This window comes from Oncorhynchus nerka, linkage group LG1, assembly GCF_034236695.1.
Source record: "Oncorhynchus nerka isolate Pitt River linkage group LG1, Oner_Uvic_2.0, whole genome shotgun sequence".
NCBI classification, from domain to species: Eukaryota; Metazoa; Chordata; class Actinopteri; order Salmoniformes; family Salmonidae; genus Oncorhynchus; species Oncorhynchus nerka.
In genome coordinates this window covers 54,901,186-54,921,101 of record NC_088396.1, presented here as the reverse complement: position 1 = coordinate 54,921,101, position 19,916 = coordinate 54,901,186, and the positions used below count along the sequence as shown (strand labels likewise).

At 46.9% G+C, this 19,916-nt stretch overlaps 1 protein-coding gene across 3 annotated transcripts in view; it reads right to left on the bottom strand.

The window, feature by feature from the left end:
- The window catches only part of LOC115126507 (neuropilin-2-like), a 69,011-nt gene that overhangs the window by 37,151 nt on the left and 11,944 nt on the right, over positions 1–19,916 (bottom strand). For all 3 annotated transcript variants that reach the window (XM_065019659.1, XM_065019662.1, XM_065019655.1), the window contains exons 3-5: positions 15,100–15,374; positions 14,898–14,994; positions 12,281–12,313 (exon numbers count right to left, since the gene is read on the bottom strand). In XM_065019659.1, coding sequence (XP_064875731.1) covers positions 12,281–12,313; positions 14,898–14,994; positions 15,100–15,374 — 405 coding nt within the window. The remainder of the gene's footprint in view (positions 1–12,280; positions 12,314–14,897; positions 14,995–15,099; positions 15,375–19,916) is intronic.

Here is a 19,916-nt window from a genome sequence, read left to right as displayed (position 1 = left end):
GTCTGGAAGAGAACAGGAGGGAGATAGTTAGCTCTACTGTCTATTACAGAACAGGAGGGAGATAGTTAGCTCTACTATCTAGGAGAGAACAGGAGGGAGATAGTTAGCTCTCCTATCTGGGAGAGAACAGGAGGGAGATAGTTAGCTCTACTGTCTATTACAGAACAGGAGGGAGATAGTTAGCTCTACTGTCTGGGAGAGAACAGGAGGGAGATAGTTAGCTCTACTGTCTATTACAGAACAGGAGGGAGATAGTTAGCTCTACTGTTTTGGAGAGAACAGGAGGGAGATAGTTAGCTCTCCTGTCTGGGAGAGAACAGGAGGGAGAGAGTTAGCTCTACTGTCTATTACAGAACAGGAGGGAGATAGTTAGCTCTACTGTCTGGGAGAGAACAGGAGGGAGATAGTTAGCTCTACTGTCTATTACAGAACAGGAGGGAGATAGTTAGCTCTACTGTCTGGGAGAGAACAGGAGGGAGATAGTTAGCTCTACTATCTGGAAGAGAACAGGAGGGAGATAGTTAGCTCTACTGTCTATTACAGAACAGGAGGGAGATATTTAGCTCTACTGTCTGGAAGAGAACAGGAGGGAGATAGTTAGCTCTACTATCTGGAAGAGAACAGGAGGGAGATAGTTAGCTCTACTATCTGGAAGAGAACAGGAGGGAGATAGTTAGCTCTACTGTCTATTACAGAACAGGAGGGAGATAGTTAGCTCTACTGTCTATTACAGAACAGGAGGGAGATAGTTAGCTCTACTATCTGGAAGAGAACAGGAGGGAGATAGATAGCTCTACTGTATATTACAGAACAGGAGGGAGATAGTTAGCTCTACTATCTGGAAGAGAACAGGAGGGAGATAGTTAGCTCTACTGTCTGGGAGAGAACAGGAGGGAGATAGTTAGCTATACTGTCTATTACAGAACAGGAGGGAGATAGTTAGCTCTACTATCTGGAAGAGAACAGGAGGGAGATAGATAGCTATACTGTCTATTACAGAACAGGAGGGAGATAGTTAGCTCTACTATCTGGAAGAGAACAGGAGGGAGATAGTTAGCTCTACTGTCTATTACAGAACAGGAGGGAGATAGTTAGCTCTACTGTCTGGAAGAGAACAGGAGGGAGATAGTTAGCTCTACTGTCTATTACAGAACAGGAGGGAGATAGTTAGCTCTACTATCTGGAAGAGAACAGGAGGGAGATAGTTAGCTCTACTGTCTATTACAGAACAGGAGGGAGATAGTTAGCTCTACTGTCTGGAAGAGAACAGGAGGGAGATAGTTAGCTCTACTGTCTGGGAGAGAACAGGAGGGAGATAGTTAGCTCTACTGTCTATTACAGAACAGGAGGGAGATAGTTAGCTCTACTGTCTGGGAGGAAACAGGAGGGAGATAGTTAGCTCTACTGTCTAGGAGGAAACAGGAGGGAGATAGTTAGCTCTACTGTCTAGGAGGAAACAGGAGGGAGATAGTTAGCTCTACTGTCTGGGAGGAAACAGGAGGGAGATAGTTAGCTATACTGTCTGGAAGAGAACAGGAGGGAGATAGTTAGCTCTACTGTCTAGGAGGAAACAGGAGGGAGATAGTTAGCTCTACTGTCTGGAAGAGAACTGGAGGGAGATAGTTAGCTCTACTGTCTGGGAGAGAACAGGAGGGAGATAGTTAGCTCTACTGTCTGGGAGAGAACAGGAGGGAGATAGTTAGCTATACTGTCTATTACAGAACAGGAGGGAGATAGTTAGCTCTACTATCTGGAAGAGAACAGGAGGGAGATAGTTAGCTCTACTGTCTGGGAGAGAACAGGAGGGAGATAGTTAGCTCTACTGTCTGGGAGAGAACAGGAGGGAGATAGTTAGCTCTACTGTCTATTACAGAACAGGAGGAGATAGTTAGCTCTAGGAGAGAACAGAGATAGTTAGCTCTACTGTCTATTACAGAACAGGAGGGAGATAGTTAGCTCTACTATCTGGAAGAGAACAGGAGGGAGATAGTTAGCTCTACTGTCTGGGAGAGAACAGGAGGGAGATAGTTAGCTCTACTGTCTGGGAGAGAACAGGAGGGAGATAGTTAGCTCTACTGTCTATTACAGAACAGGAGGGAGATAGTTAGCTCTACTATCTGGAAGAGAACAGGAGGGAGATAGATAGCTCTACTGTCTATTACAGAACAGGAGGGAGATAGTTAGCTCTACTATCTGGAAGAGAACAGGAGGGAGATAGTTAGCTCTACTGTCTATTACAGAACAGGAGGGAGATAGTTAGCTCTACTGTCTGGGAGAGAACAGGAGGGAGATAGTTAGCTCTACTGTCTGGGAGGAAACAGGAGGGAGATAGTTAGCTCTACTGTCTGGGAGAGAACAGGAGGGAGATAGTTAGCTCTACTGTCTGGGAGGAAACAGGAGGGAGATAGTTAGCTCTACTGTCTAGGAGGAAACAGGAGGGAGATAGTTAGCTCTACTGTCTGGAAGAGAACAGGAGGGAGATAGTTAGCTCTACTGTCTGGGAGAGAACAGGAGGGAGATCGTTAGCTCTACTGTCTGGGAGAGAACAGGAGGGAGATAGTTAGCTATACTGTCTATTACAGAACAGGAGGGAGATAGTTAGCTCTACTGTCTGGAAGAGAACAGGAGGGAGATAGTTAGCTCTACTGTCTATTACAGAACAGGAGGGAGATAGTTAGCTCTACTGTCTATTACAGAACAGGAGGGAGATAGTTAGCTCTACTGTCTATTACAGAACAGGAGGGAGATAGTTAGCTCTACTGTCTATTACAGAACAGGAGGGAGATAGTTAGCTCTACTATCTGGAAGAGAACAGGAGGGAGATAGTTAGCTCTACTGTCTATTACAGAACAGGAGGGAGATAGTTAGCTCTACTATCTGGAAGAGAACAGGAGGGAGATAGTTAGCTCTACTGTCTGGTAGAGAACAGGAGGGAGATAGTTAGCTCTACTGTCTGGAAGAGAACATGAGGGAGATAGTTAGCTCTACTGTCTGGGAGAGAACAGGAGGGAGATAGTTAGCTCTACTGTCTGGGAGAGAACAGGAGGGAGATAGTTAGCTCTACTGTCTATTACAGAACAGGAGGGAGATAGTTAGCTCTACTGTCTGGAAGAGAACAGGAGGGAGATAGTTAGCTCTACTGTCTGGGAGAGAACAGGAGGGAGATAGTTAGCTCTACTGTCTATTACAGAACAGGAGGGAGATAGTTAGCTCTACTGTCTGGGAGAGAACAGGAGGGAGATAGTTAGCTCTACTATCTGGAAGAGAACAGGAGGGAGATAGTTAGCTCTACTGTCTATTACAGAACAGGAGGGAGATAGTTAGCTCTACTGTCTGGGAGAGAACAGGAGGGAGATAGTTAGCTCTACTGTCTGGGAGAGAACAGGAGGGAGATAGTTAGCTCTACTGTCTGGGAGAGAACAGGAGGGAGATAGTTAGCTCTACTGTCTATTACAGAACAGGAGGGAGATATTTAGCTCTACTGTCTGGAAGAGAACAGGAGGGAGATAGTTAGCTCTACTGTCTATTACAGAACAGGAGGGAGATAGTTAGCTCTACTATCTGGAAGAGAACAGGAGGGAGATAGTTAGCTCTACTGTCTATTACAGAACAGGAGGGAGATAGTTAGCTCTACTGTCTGGGAGAGAACAGGAGGGAGATAGTTAGCTCTACTGTCTATTACAGAACAGGAGGGAGATAGTTAGCTCTACTATCTGGAAGAGAACAGGAGGGAGATAGTTAGCTCTACTGTCTATTACAGAACAGGAGGGAGATAGTTAGCTCTACTATCTGGAAGAGAACAGGAGGGAGATAGATAGCTCTACTGTCTATTACAGAACAGGAGGGAGATAGTTAGCTCTACTATCTGGAAGAGAACAGGAGGGAGATAGTTAGCTCTACTGTCTATTACAGAACAGGAGGGAGATAGTTAGCTCTACTGTCTGGGAGAGAACAGGATGGAGATAGTTAGCTCTACTGTCTGGGAGAGAACAGGAGGGAGATAGTTAGCTCTACTGTCTGGGAGAGAACAGGAGGGAGATAGTTAGCTATACTGTCTATTACAGAACAGGAGGGAGATAGTTAGCTCTACTGTCTGGAAGAGAACAGGAGGGAGATAGTTAGCTCTACTGTCTATTACAGAACAGGAGGGAGATAGTTAGCTCTACTATCTGGAAGAGAACAGGAGGGAGATAGTTAGCTCTACTGTCTGGGAGAGAACAGGAGGGAGATAGTTAGCTCTACTGTCTGGGAGAGAACAGGAGGGAGATAGTTAGCTCTACTGTCTATTACAGAACAGGAGGGAGATAGTTAGCTCTACTATCTGGAAGAGAACAGGAGGGAGATAGATAGCTCTACTGTCTATTACAGAACAGGAGGGAGATAGTTAGCTCTACTATCTGGAAGAGAACAGGAGGGAGATAGTTAGCTCTACTGTCTATTACAGAACAGGAGGGAGATAGTTAGCTCTACTGTCTGGGAGAGAACAGGAGGGAGATAGTTAGCTCTACTGTCTGGGAGGAAACAGGAGGGAGATAGTTAGCTCTACTGTCTGGGAGAGAACAGGAGGGAGATAGTTAGCTCTACTGTCTGGGAGGAAACAGGAGGGAGATAGTTAGCTCTACTGTCTAGGAGGAAACAGGAGGGAGATAGTTAGCTCTACTGTCTGGAAGAGAACAGGAGGGAGATAGTTAGCTCTACTGTCTGGGAGAGAACAGGAGGGAGATAGTTAGCTCTACTGTCTGGGAGAGAACAGGAGGGAGATAGTTAGCTATACTGTCTGGGAGAGAACAGGAGGGAGATAGTTAGCTCTACTGTCTATTACAGAACAGGAGGGAGATAGTTAGCTCTACTGTCTGGGAGAGAACAGGAGGGAGATAGATAGCTCTACTGTCTGGGAGAGAACAGGAGGGAGATAGTTAGCTCTACTGTCTGGGAGAGAACAGGAGGGAGATAGTTAGCTCTACTGTCTATTACAGAACAGGAGGGAGATAGTTAGCTCTACTGTCTGGGAGAGAACAGGAGGGAGATAGTTAGCTCTACTGTCTGGTAGAGAACAGGAGGGAGATAGGTCTATTACAGAACAGGAGGGAGATAGTTAGCTCTACTGTCTGGGAGAGAACAGGAGGGAGATAGTTAGCTCTACTGTCTGGGAGGAAACAGGAGGGAGATAGTTAGCTCTACTGTCTGGGAGAGAACAGGAGGGAGATAGTTAGCTCTACTGTCTATTACAGAACAGGAGGGAGATATTTAGCTCTCCTGTCTGGAAGAGAACAGGAGGGAGATATTTAGCTCTACTGTCTGGGAGGAAACAGGAGGGAGATAGTTAGCTCTCCTGTCTGGGAGGAAACAGGAGGGAGATAGTTAGCTCTCCTGTCTGGGAGGAAACAGGAGGGAGATAGTTAGCTCTCCTGTCTGGGAGAGAACAGGAGGGAGATGGATCTGGGAGTGAAATCTAAGTGGTCATTTTCAGACAGGATTTCCCCGTTCTGTTTTCTTACATGAATGGTTGTCTGCCAGTCTCGTCTGCCTCAAGCCAAACATCTCCAAGGAAACCACCCCAACACCCCGACAGCCAAATACACAGATCAAGAGTGCCCATCTCTCACTCATCTACCCACCACAGACTAGCACACAGTTTGCTTCCCAAATGGAATGCACCGCTGTTGACCCGAGACCTGTTGACCCGAGCCCTTTTGGTCCAAAAAAATGGTGTGCCATTTGTGACTAAACCTACAGCCATCCAAGAGAGAAAATCAAGCAAAATCCTGCTCCTCCTCATCCCTCCTCTACAACCCCGTCCTCTCCTCTACCCTCCTCTACAACCCTCCCCCTCTCCTCTCCTCTTCTCTTCTCTTCTCTTCTCCCTCTCCTCTCCTCTCCTCTTCTCCTCTCCTCTCCTCTACTCTACCCTCCTCTCCTCTCCTCTCTTCTCCTCTCCTCTCCTCTACCCTCCTCTCCTCTACCCTCCTCTACTCTATTCTCCTCTCCTCTCCTCTACCCTCCTCTCCTCTACCCTCCTCTCATGTACCCTCCTCTCCTCTCGTCTCCTCTACCCTCCTCTCCTCTCCTCTACCCTCCTCTCATGTACCCTCCTCTCCTCTCCTCTACCCTCCTCTCCTCTCCTCTCCTCTCCTCTCCCTCCCTCCTCTCCTCTCCTCTCCTCTCTCTCCTCTCCTCTCCTCTCCTCTCCTCTCCTCTACCCTCCTCCCCTCTACCCTCCTCTCCTCTTCTCTCCTCTCCTCTACCCTCCTCTCCTCTCCTCTACCCTCCTCTCCTCTACCCTCCTCTCCTCTTCTCTCCTCTACTCTACCCTCCCCTCCTCTCCTCTACCCTCCTCTCATGTACCCTCCTCTCCTCTCGTCTCCTCTACCCTCCTCTCCTCTCCTCTCCTCTACCCTCCTCTCATGTACCCTCCTCTCCTCTACCCTCCTCTACTCTACTCTCCTCTCCTCTCCTCTACCCTCCTCTCCTCTACCCTCCTCTCCTCTTCTCTCCTCTCCTCTACCCTCCTCTCCTCTTCTCTCCTCTCGTCTACCCTCCTCTACTCTACCTTCCTCTCCTCTCCCCTACCCTCCTCTCCTCTCGTCTACCCTCCTGTCCTCTACCCTCCTCTCGTCTACCCTCCTCTCCTCTACCCTCCTCTCCTCTACTCTACCTTCCTCTCCTCTCCCCTACCCTCCTCTCCTCTCCTCTACCCTCCTCTCATCTCCTCTACCCTCCTCTCCTCTACCCTCCTCTACTCTACCCTCCTCTCCTCTCCTCTCTTCTACACTCCTCTCCTCTACCCTCCTCTACCCTCCTCTCCTCTCCTCTCTTCTCCCCTCCTCTCCTCTCCTCTACCCTCCTCTCCTCTCCTCTCCTCTCTTCTCCCCTCCTCTACTTTCCTCTACTCTCTTCTACTCTAATCTCATCTCCTCTAATCTCCTCTACATCAGTAGAGTGGAGTTCAGCAGAATAGTGTACAGTAGAGTGGAGTACAGTACAGTAGAGTAGAATAGAGTACAGTAGAGTACAGTAGATGTCAATACAGTAGAGTACAGTACAGTACAGTACAGTAGAGTATAGTAGAGTACAGTAGAGCACAGTACAGTAGCGTAGAGTAGAGTACATTAGAGTACAGTACAGTACAGTATAGTACAGTAGAGTAGAGTACAGTAGAGCACAGTACAGTAGCGTAGAGTACAGTAGAGTACAGTACAGTACAGTACAGTAGAGTACAGTACAGTACAGTAGAGTACAGGACAGTAGAGTACAGTAGAGTACAGTAGAGTACAGTACAGTACAGTACAGTACAGTACAATACAGTACAGTAGAGAACAGAAGAGTACAGTAGAGTGTAGTACAGTACAGCACAGTGCAGTAGAATAGAGTACAATGCAGTAGAATATAGTACAGTGCAGTACAGTAGAGTACAGTGCAGTACATTTACATTTTTAAGTCATTTAGCAGACGCTCTTATCCAGAGCGACTTACAAATTGGTGTGTTCACCTTATGACAGTAGAGTACAGTGCAGTAGAATAGAGTACAGTACAGTACAGTGCAGTAGAATAGCGTAGAATACAGTAGAGTGTTATACAGTACAGTACATCAAAGTACAGTACAGTACAGTACCTATAGCTGTACATACCCTAGTCTTCCAGTAGAGACAGCTGTACATACCCTAGTCTTCCAGTAGAGACAGCTGTACATACCCTAGTCTTCCAGTAGAGACAGCTGTACATACCCTAGTCTTCCAGTAGAGACAGCTGTACATACCCTAGTCTTCCAGTACCTACATCTGTACATACCCTAGCCTTCCAGTAGAATCAGCTGTACATACCCTAGTCTTCCAGTACCTACAGCTGTACATACCCTAGCCTTCCAGTTCCTACAGCTGTACATACCCTAGTCTTCCAGTACCTATAGCTGTACATACCCTAGTCTTCCAGTAGAGACAGCTGTACAGACCCTAGCCTTCCAGTACCTACAGCTGTACATACCCTAGTCTTCCAGTAGGATCAACTGTACATACTCTAGTCTTCCAGTAGAGAGAGCTGTACATACCCTAGTCTTCCAGTACCTACAGCTGTACATACCCTAGTCTTCCAGTAGAATCAGCTGTACATACCCTAGTCTTCCAGTAGAGACAGCTGTACATACCCTAGTCTTCCAGTAGAGATAGCTGTACATACCCCAGTCTTCCAGTAGAGACTGCTGTACATACCCTAGTCTTCCAGTAGAGACAGCTGTACATACCCTAGTCTTCCAGTAGAGACAGCTGTACATACCCTAGCCTTCCAGTAGAGACAGCTGTACATACCCTAGTCTTCCAGTACCTACAGCTGTACATACCCTAGCCTTCCAGTACCTACAGCTGTACATACCCTAGTCTTCCAGTACCTACATCTGTACATACCCTAGCCTTCCAGTACCTACAGTTGTACATACCCTAGCCTTCCAGTACCTACAGCTGTACATACCCTAGTCTTCCAGTACCTAGAGCTGTACATACCCTAGTCTTCCAGTACCTAGAGCTGTACATACCCTAGTCTTCCAGTACCTAGAGCTGTACATACCCTAGTCTTCCAGTACCTAGAGCTGTACATACCCTAGCCCTCCAGTACTTACAGCTGTACATACCCTAGTCTTCCAGTAGAGACAGCTGTACATACCCTAGCCTTCCAGTACCTACAGCTGTACATACCCTAGTCTTCCAGTAGAGACAGCTGTACATACCCTAGCCTTCCAGTAGAGACAGCTGCACATACCCTAGTCTTCCAGTACCTACAGCTGTACATACCCTAGTCTTCCAGTAGAGACAGCTGTACATACCCTAGTCTTCCAGTAGAGACAGCTGTACATACCCTAGTCTTCCAGTAGAATCAGCTGTACATACTCTAGTCTTCCAGTAGAGAGAGCTGTACATACCCTAGTCTTCCAATACCTATAGCTATACATACCCTAGTCTTCCAGTAGAATCAGCTGTACATACCCTAGTCTTCCAGTAGAGACAGCTGTACATACCCTAGTCTTCCAGTAGAGACAGCTGTACATACCCTAGTCTTCCAGTAGAGACAGCTGTACATACCCTAGTCTTCCAGTAGAGACAGCTGTACATACCCCAGTCTTCCAGTAGAGACAGCTGTACATACCCTAGCCTTCCAGTACCTACAGCTGTACATACCCTAGTCTTCCAGTAGAGACAGCTGTACATACCCTAGTCTTCCAGTACCTACAGCTGTACATACCCTAGTCTTCCAGTAGAGACAGCTGCACATACCCTAGTCTTCCAGTACCTACAGCTGTACATACCCTAGCCTTCCAGTAGAATCAGCTGTACATACCCTAGTCTTCCAGTAGAGACAGCTGTACATTTCCTAGCCTTCCAGTAGAATCAGCTGTACATACCCCAGTCTTCCAGTAGAGACAGCTGTACATTTCCTAGCCTTCCAGTAGAGACAGCTGTACATACCCTAGCCTTCCAGTACCTATAGCTGTACATACCCTAGTCTTCCAGTAGAGACAGCTGTACATACCCTAGTCTTCCAGTACCTACAGCTGTACATACCCTAGTCTTCCAGTAGAATCAGCTGTACATACCCTAGTCTTCCAGTACCTATAGCTGTACATACCCTAGTCTTCCAGTAGAGACAGCTGTACATACCCTAGTCTTCCAGTAGAGACAGCTGTACATTTCCTAGCCTTCCAGTAGAATCAGCTGTACATACCCCAGTCTTCCAGTAGAGACAGCTGTACATTTCCTAGCCTTCCAGTAGAATCAGCTGTACATACCCCAGTCTTCCAGTAGAGACAGCTGTACATTTCCTAGCCTTCCAGTAGAGACAGCTGTACATACCCTAGCCTTCCAGTACCTATAGCTGTACATACCCTAGTCTTCCAGTAGAGACAGCTGTACATACCCTAGTCTTCAAGTACCTACATCTGTACATACCCTAGCCTTCCAGTAGAATCAGCTGTACATACCCTAGTCTTCCAGTAGAGACAGCTGTACATACCCTAGTCTTCCAGTAGAATCAGCTGTACATACCCTAGCCTTCCAGTACCTATAGCTGTACATACCCTAGTCTTCCAGTACCTATAGCTGTACATACCCTAGCCTTCCAGTAGAGACAGCTGTACATACCCTAGTCTTCAAGTACCTACATCTGTACATACCCTAGCCTTCCAGTAGAATCAGCTGTACATACCCTAGTCTTCCAGTAGAGACAGCTGTACATACCCTAGTCTTCCAGTAGAATCAGCTGTACATACCCTAGCCTTCCAGTACCTATAGCTGTACATACCCTAGTCTTCCAGTAGAGACAGCTGTACATACCCTAGTCTTCCAGTAGAATCAGCTGTACATACCCTAGCCTTCCAGTACCTATAGCTGTACATACCCTAGTCTTCCAGTAGAGACAGCTGTACATACCCTAGTCTTCCAGTACCTACAGCTGTACATACCCTAGTCTTCCAGTAGAGACAGCTGTACATACCCTAGTCTTCCAGTAGAGACAGCTGTACATACCCTAGTCTTCCAGTAGAGACAGCTGTACATACCCTAGTCTTCCAGTAGAGACAGCTGTACATACCCTAGTCTTCCAGTAGAGACAGCTGTACATACCCTAGTCTTCCAGTACCTACAGCTGTACATACCCTAGTCTTCCAGTACCTACAGCTGTACATACCCTAGTCTTCCAGTAGAGACAGCTGTACATACCCTAGTCTTCCAGTAGAGACAGCTGTACATACCCTAGTCTTCCAGTTCCTACAGCTGTACATACCCTAGTCTTCCAGTAGAGACAGCTGTACATACCCTAGTCTTCCAGTAGAGACAGCTGTACATACCCCAGTCTTCCAGTAGAGACAGCTGTACATACCCTAGTCTTCCAGTACCTACATCTGTACATACCCTAGTCTTCCAGTAGAGACAGCTGTACATACCCTAGTCTTCCAGTTCCTACAGCTGCATCCTAGTCTGTACAGCTGTACCCCTAGTCTTCCAGTAGAGACAGCTGTACATACCCTAGTCTTCCAGTAGAGACAGCTGTACATACCCTAGTCTTCCAGTAGAGACAGCTGTACATACCCTAGCCTTCCAGTACCTACAGCTGTACATACCCTAGTCTTCCAGTACCTACATCTGTACATACCCTAGCCTTCCAGTAGAATCAGCTGTACATACCCTAGTCTTCCAGTAGAGACAGCTGTACATACCCTAGTCTTCCAGTAGAATCAGCTGTACATACCCTAGCCTTCCAGTACCTACAGCTGTACATACCCTAGCCTTCCAGTACCTATAGCTGTACATACCCTAGTCTTCCAGTAGAGACAGCTGTACATACCCTAGTCTTCCAGTAGAATCAGCTGTACATACCCTAGTCTTCCAGTAGAGAGAGCTGTACATACCCTAGTCTTCCAGTAGAGACAGCTGTACATACCCTAGTCTTCCAGTAGAGACAGCTGTACATCTTCCAGTACCCTAGTCTTCCAGTAGAGACAGCTGTACATACCCTAGTCTTCCAGTAGAGACAGCTGTACATACCCTAGTCTTCCAGTAGAGACAGCTGTACATACCCTAGTCTTCCAGTAGAGACAGCTGTACATACCCTAGTCTTCCAGTAGAGACAGCTGTACATACCCTAGTCTTCCAGTACCTACATCTGTACATTCCCTAGACACCTGGTACATACAAAACCCTAATGCACATGAGGGCACTACCTTCTCTGAGTTTGTACACCGAAATAATGGAACAACAAATATTTCACAGTACTGAAAATATAAAAGCTAATTCAAAACATTAGTTTTGTGTGGTGTTTCTTTAAGACTCTGTTCACCTGTTTATATGTAGAGACAACAACATAACGGGACATAACAGGACGGATGCTTGACCTCAGACATGCACGCAGGGACACATGCTCTGATCATAATGCTGGGATGCATTATGTTGGTAACAGTAGCGTCCCAATTCCCACCGATATAATAATAACCTCGGGAACATGTTCAATAGCAACAAACTGAAAACCCGGAAGCAATTTCTCCTCTGTTTCCTTATATACCGAAACAAGATTCAGATGCAGTTTTGGAACAGTGGGCTGCACAGTCATCCGATTAAGACTATGATTTAGCATGGAATCGAATCACATAATAGAATCAGGTAAAATAGTGTTTATGGACCACTGTCGTAACTGCAAGCTGGGTTCGGAGCGACAAGCAGGAAGCAACACATATTCATACAGGAAGTAGACGAACGTTCGCACAGGAAACAGGAAGTAGTCAAAGATAACAAGGCCAACTCACCAGTCATGTCAGGAGGGAATGCAGCGAAGGGTTCTGAAAGAAAGAGAAGGACTAAATTGTATTAAAAAGGCAATGCCATTCTGATCAACATACTACAGCAGACTGAGAGGAAGGTGAGAATGAGAGGAAGGTGAGACTGAGAGGAAGGTGAGACTGAGAGGAAGGTGAGACTGAGAGGAAGGTGTGACAGAGAGGAAGGTGAGACTGAGAGGAAGGTGAGACTGAGAGGAAGGTAAGACTGAGAGGAAGGTGTGACAGAGAGGAAGGTAAAACTGAGAAGAAGGTGAGACTGAGAGGAAGGTGGGACTGAGAGGAAGGTGTGACAGAGAGGAAGTTCAGACTGAGAGGAAGGTGGGACTGAGAGGAAGGTGAGAATGAGAGGAAGGTGAGACTGAGAGGAAGGTGAGAATGAGAGAGGAAGATAAAACTGAGAGGAAGGTGAGACTGAGAGGAAGGTGAGACTGAGAGAGGAAGGTAGGACAGAGAGAGGAAGGTGAGACTGAGAGAGGAAGGTGAGACTGAGAGGAAGGTGAGACTGAGAGGAAGGTGAGAATGAGAGAGGAAGGTAAAACTGAGAGGAAGGTGAGAATGAGAGGAAGGTGAGACTGAGAGGAAGGTGAGACTGAGAGGAAGGTGAGACTGAGAGGAAGGTGTGACAGAGAGGAAGGTGAGACTGAGAGGAAGGTGAGACTGCGAGGAAGATGAGAATGAGAGAGGAAGGTGAGAATGAGAGAGGAAGGTAAAACTGAGAGGAAGGTGAGACTGAGAGGAAGGTGAGACTGAGAGGAAGGTGAGACTGAGAGAGGAAGGTGAGACTGAGAGAGGAAGGTGAGACTGAGAGAGGAAGGTGAGACTGAGAGGAAGGTGAGAATGAGAGAGGAAGGTAAAACTGAGAGGAAGGTGAGACTGAGAGGAAGGTGAGACTGAGAGGAAGGTGTGACAGAGAGGAAGGTGAGACTGAGAGGAAGGTGGGACTGAGAAGATGGTGACTAGCCCCAATAGTTTGAATGTGAGACTGAGAGGAGAGAGCAAAGAGAGGAGAACTGAGATTTGCAGCTGTTTATTGGCTGCTGAGGGAGAGGAGGAGGAGGAGGAGGAGGGGGAAAGGAGGAGGGGGAGAGGAGGAGGAGGAGGAGGAGGAGGGGAGAGGAGGAGGGGGAGAGGAGGAGGAGAGGGGGGAGGAGGAGGGGGAGAGGAGGAGGAGCAGGAGCAGGAGCAGGAGCAGGAGCAGGAGGGGGAGGAGGAAGGAGGAGGAAGAGGGGGAGGAGAGAAGGAGGGAGGAGGAGAGGAGGTCTGATGGAACATATCATAAGACCTATTTAGAACGAGGGTGGAGAGGAGGAGGAGGAGGAGGAGAGTGGATCTGTGGAAGGATTACTGAGACAATTAACCAGAGCAGCAGACACAGGCGGGTTGGTATCTCTTGGCAGGCACGACTGACTGGGCTGACGTTGTGTTGCAATAGATGAACTGTGTCTGAGAGGGAGTCTAGCCTACTGTACTGTGTCTGAGAGGGAGGTAGTCTAGCCTACTGTACTGTGTCTGAGAGGTAGTCTAGTCTACTGTACTGTGTCTGAGAGGGAGTCTAGCCTACTGTACTGTGTCTGAGAGGTAGTCTAGTCTACTGTACTGTGTCTGAGAGGTAGTCTAGTCTACTGTACTGTGTCTGAGAGGTAGTCTAGCCTACTGTACTGTATCTGAGAGGGAGTCTAGCCTACTGTATTGTGTCTGAGAGGTAGTCTAGCCTACTGTACTGTGTCTGAGAGGTAGTCTAGTCTATTGTACTGTGTCTGAGAGGTAGTCTAGTCTACTGTACTGTATCTGAGAGGGAGGTAGTCTAGTCTACTGTACTGTGTCTGAGAGGTAGTCTAGTCTATTGTACTGTGTCTGAGAGGTAGTCTAGTCTACTGTACTGTGTCTGAGAGGTAGTCTAGTCTACTGTACTGTATCTGAGAGGGAGGTAGTCTAGTCTACTGTACTGTGTCTGAGAGGTAGTCTAGTCTATTGTACTGTGTCTGAGAGGTAGTCTAGTCTACTGTACTGTGTCTGAGAGGTAGTCTAGTCTATTGTACTGTGTCTGAGAGGTAGTCTAGCCTACTGTACTGTATCTGAGAGGGAGTCTAGTAATTCCCTCTGATGACAGTGGAAGACTGGTAACCAAGAAGAGAGAAGAGGGAGAAAGATGTCGTTAAATATAGATTAGAATCATAGTGTAGGCGCATGGCCTACTTTCACGGTTTTGTGAACGAGAACATTTATACGATTTTTCTTCTCTCTTTTTTTCCCCTTTTTGTGAACTTGACTTTGGGACCATGTAGAGAGATGCAGAGCCAGAAAGAAAGTCCCCTTTAATGAATGAGTTGGTAGAGCATAGTGCCTGCAATGCCAGGGTTGTGGGTTCGAGAGTATGACTGAAAAGGGAGGGTGTGTGTCTTTTAACCCGGGGACGGTTTGCAGCCTCATGTAACTGGAGAGGGAGGGTGTGTGTCTGTCTCTCTGGGCTATGCTGTGTGTCAGACAGACCAGTTAACCCGGGGACGGTTTGCAGCCTCGTGTAAACTGGTGGGAATCAGTCTCTTGCTCGCCAAGGTCAAAACAGACGTGAGGATGCGCTTACGGGTACACTGTTCCAGCTCAGTACTGGAGCTCATGTGGATGTTGTCGATCCAGATGTGTCCTCGGTTGCTGTGCTCAAAGAAGCCCTCAATCACCACCTTGACGGAGAGAAAAGAAGATCACAGACTTCATTATTATCTCTGTGAAATAAATGAACTGTCACTAATCAAGAACACTAGTACTACGGTCTGTGGGTTCGGTACCTGGTACTCTTTGGGTGACTGGGGCAGGATGGTGCGACCCTCCTTCCACACGGACCCCTGGTCTCCTCTGAGGGACCAGAGCAGAGTCTCCTCCCGGTCGTTGTCTCTGATGAGGATCCTGAGGGACCCCAGGCCCTGGTTCTCGGGCCCCTGGAGCTGGTAGTTGAAGAGCAGGCACAGCGGCCCTCTCTCAGGCCCTACAGCGGGGCTCACCAGACGGGCTCGCTGCCTCTCTGTCCTGGGGCTGGCCTCGATGTGGAGGAAGTTACCCACGTCTGAAGGACAGGAACACAGAGAAATCAGAGTTAGACAATATGGAGTGTCCCCTAGCCATCAATACAGTATGGAGTGTCCCCTAATCATCAATACAGTATGGAGTGTCCCCTAGCCATCAATACAATATGGAGTGTCCCCTAATCATCAATACAGTATGGAGTGTCCCCTAGCCATCAATACAATATGGAGTGTCTCCTAATCATCAATACAGTATGGAGTGTCCCCTAGCCATCAATACAGTATGGAGTGTCCCTAGCCATCAATACAGTATGGAGTGTCCCCATCAATCAGTATGTATGGAGTGTCCCCTAGCCATCAATACAGTATGGAGTGTCCCCTACCCATCAATACAGTATGGAGTGTCCCCTAATCATCAATACAGTATGGAGTGTCCCCTAATCATCAATACAATATGGAGTGTCCCCTAGCCATCAATACAATATGGAGTGTCCCCTAATCATCAATACAGTATGGAGTGTCCCCTAGCCATCAATACAGTATGGAGTGTCCCCAAATCATCAATACAATATGGAGTGTCCCCTAATCATCAATACAGTATGGAGTGTCCCCTAGCCATCAATACAGTATGGAGTGTCCCCTAGCCATCAATACAGTATGGAGTGTCCCCTAATCATCAATACAATATGGAGTGTCCCCTAGCCATCAATACAGTATGGAGTGTCCCCTAATCATCAATACAGTATGGAGTGTCCCAATACAATAGCCCCTATCAATACAGTATGGAGTGTCCCCTAGCCATCAATACAGTATGGAGTGTCCCCTAATCATCAATACAGTATGGAGTGTCCCCTAGCCATCAATACAGTATGGAGTGTCCCCTAGCCATCAATACAGTATGGAGTGTCCCCTAGCTATCAATACAGTATGGAGTGTCCCTAGCCATCAATACAGTATGGAGTGTCCCCTAATACAATATGGAGTGTCCCCTCATCATCAATACAGTATGGAGTGTCCCCTAATCATCAATACAATATGGAGTGTCCCCTAGCCATCAATACAGTATGGAGTGTCCCCTAGCCATCAATACAATATGGAGTGTCCCCTAGCCATCAATACAGTATGGAGTGTCCCCTAGCCATCAATACAGTATGGAGTGTCCCCTAGCCATCAATACAATATGGAGTGTCCCCTAGCCATCAATACAGTATGGAGTGTCCCCTAGCCATCAATACAGTATGGAGTGTCCCCTAGCCATCAATACAGTATGGAGTGTCCCCTAGCTATCAATACAGTATGGAGTGTCCCCTAGCTATCAATACAATATGGAGTGTCCCCTAGCCATCAATACAGTATGGAGTGTCCCCTAATCATCAATACAATATGGAGTGTCCCCTAGCCATCAATACAATATGGAGTGTCCCCTAATCATCAATACAATATGGAGTGTCCCCTAATCATCAATACAATATGGAGTGTCCCCTAGCCATCAATACAGTATGGAGTGTCCCCTAATCATCAATACAGTATGGAGTGTCCCCTAATCATCAATACAATATGGAGTGTCCCCTAGCCATCAATACAGTATGGAGTGTCCCCTAGCTATCAATACAGAATGGAGTGTCTCCTAGCTATCAATACAGTATGGAGTGTCCCCTAGCCATCAATACAATATGGAGTGTCCCCTAGCTATCAATACAGTATGGAGTGTCCCCTAGCTATTAATACAATATGGAGTGTCCCCTAGCCATCAATACAGTATGGAGTGTCCCCTAGCCATCAATACAATATGGAGTGTCCCCTAGCTATCAATACAGTATGGAGTGTCCCTATCAATACAATATGGAGTGTCCCCTAGCATCAATGACAGTATGGAGTGTCCCCTAGCCATCAATACAGTATGGAGTGTCCCTAGCCATCAATACAGTATGGAGTGTCCCTGCTAGCCATCAATACAGTATGGAGTGTCCCTGCTATCATCTATGAACAGTAACATGGAGTGTCCCCTGCCATCAATACAGTAACATGGAGTGTCCCCTAATCATCAGTTGATGGACTCCTGCTGTCATCTATGGAGTGTCCCCTAGCCATCAATACAGTATGGAGTGTCCCCTAATCATCAATACAATATGGAGCCTGTCCCTCTAGCCATCAATACAATTCTGGGAGTGTCCCTAGCCACCGTCAATACACCTGCATTGGAGTTTGTTTTAATACATCATCAATACAGCTGATGGAGTGTTTTGATTGATTGATCAATACAGTATGGAGTGTCCCTAATCATCAATACAGTATGGAGTGTCCCATAGCCATCAATACAGTATGGAGTGTCCCCTAGCCATCAATACAATATGGAGTGTCCCTAGCTACAATACAGTATGGAGTGTCCCCTAACAAGGTTTTCCACTGTGTCTGTAGCTATCAATACAGTATGGAGTGTCCCCTAGCCATCAATACTGTATTTTGGGGGTTGTCCCCAGTGTGAGCCATCATGGAGTTGGGTCTAAATTATTTTTTTGTGTCCCCTAGCTATCAATACAGAGCCCCATGGAGTGTCCCCAGCCATCAATACAGTATGGAGTTTGTCCCCTTTTATCAATACTCATTTATGGATTTTGCTAACCAGTTATTGTCCTAAATCAATACAGTTTGGGATTTTGACCTGTTTTGGAGCCCCAGCCATCATTACAGATATGGAGTGTCCCAATCATCAATACTGTATGAATTTGAGTGGTCCTGGTAATCATCAATACAATATGGTCTTAGTGTCCCCTGCCATCAATCTGTATGGAGTGTCTGTCAGCCATCAATACAATCTGGAGGGTCCAGGTCTGTCAGGGTCCAGGTCAATACAGTCTGTCAGGGTCCTGTCAGGGCCCATCTGTACAATATGGAGGGTCCCTGTCAGCCCATCAATACAGTCTGGAGGGTCCCAGGTCTGTCAATGGGTCTGGAGGTCCCAGGTCATCAATACAATCTCCCCAAGCTCAATACCACAGGTCTGGAGTCTGTCCCCTAGCTATCAATACAGAAGATCTAGGTGCTGCTGTCCCATAGCCATCAATAGCAAACATGGAGTCTCTTCTTCTTCCTCTGTCCTCTCTGTCATATCTCTTATCAAATCTTAATCAGTCTCTGTCCCTCTGTCTCCTGCCATCAATCTGTATGGAAGTGTCTCATCAATACTGTCTGGAGTCTCTCTCTGTCCCCTCTGTCTCTCTGTCTGGAGTCCTCTGTCTCAATACAGCATGTCTCCCTCTGCCATCAATACAGTATGGAGTGTCCCTCTGTCCCATCAATACTGGAGTGTCCTCTCTAATCTCAATGTATGGAGTGTCCTCTCTCTGCCATCAATACAGTATGGTCTGTCTCTGTCCCTCTAATCTTGTCTCTCTGTCTCAGTGTCTCCCTCTCTGCCATCAATCTCTCTGTCCCCTCAGCCATCAATACAGTATGGAGTGTCCCCCTAGCCATCAATACAGTATGGAGTGTCCCCTAGCCATCAATACAGTTGGAGTGTCCCTAGCTAGCCATCAATACAGTATGGAGTGTCCCCTAGCCATCAATACAGTATGGAGTGTCCCAAGATAATGAATATCAATCAAGGTTGGAGGAAGTCCCCTCTTCATCAATACAGTATGGAGTTGTCCCCTCCTACATATCAATACAGTTTGTGGAGTGTCCCCTAGCTGGTCAATACTATGGAGTTTGTCAAAATTGGCTAACATTGGCTTTAATGAAAAGCCAACTGACATTTGTTTGATCCTGATGACTGACCTGTTGTACCCAAATCCCCTGCTGGTCAAATGAACAGTGAACATCTTATGTTCTGAATAGGGTCATTTGAACATTGAACATCTTGGCCATGTTCTGTTATAATCTCCTGCTGGTCATCTATGAACAGTTGAACTGCCTTGGGCCATGTTCTGATCTGCCTATAATCTCCTGCTGGTCATCTGCTGAACAGTTGAACATCTGGCCTGTTCTGTAACATCTTGCTGGTCATCTATGAACAGTTCATGTTCTGTAATAATCTCCTGCTGGTCATCTATGAACAGTTGAACATCTTGGATCTTCTGTTATAATCTCCAGTGGTCATCTATGAACAGTTGAACATCTTGGCCATGTTCTGTTATAATCTCCTGCTGGTCATCTATGAACAGTTGAACATCTTGGCCATGTTCTGTTATAATCTCCTGCTGGTCATCTATGAACAGTTCTTGGCCATGTTCTGTGAGGTAACATGGTCATCTATGAACAGTTGAACATCTTGGCCATGTTCTGCCTGCTATAATCACCTGCCTGTGAGGTAACCTCATGATCTATGAACAGTGAACATCTTGGCCATGTTCTGTTATAATGATCTCCTGCTGGTCATCTATGAACAGTTGAACATCTTGGCCATGTTCTGTATAATCTCCTGCTGGTCATCTATGAACAGTTGAACACCTTGGCCATGTTCTGTAATAATCTCCTGCTGGTCATCTATGAACAGTTGAACATCTTGGCCATGTTCTGTTATAATCTCCACCTCGTGACAGCCAGAAGAGGACTGGCCACCCTCATAGCCTGGTTCCTCTCTG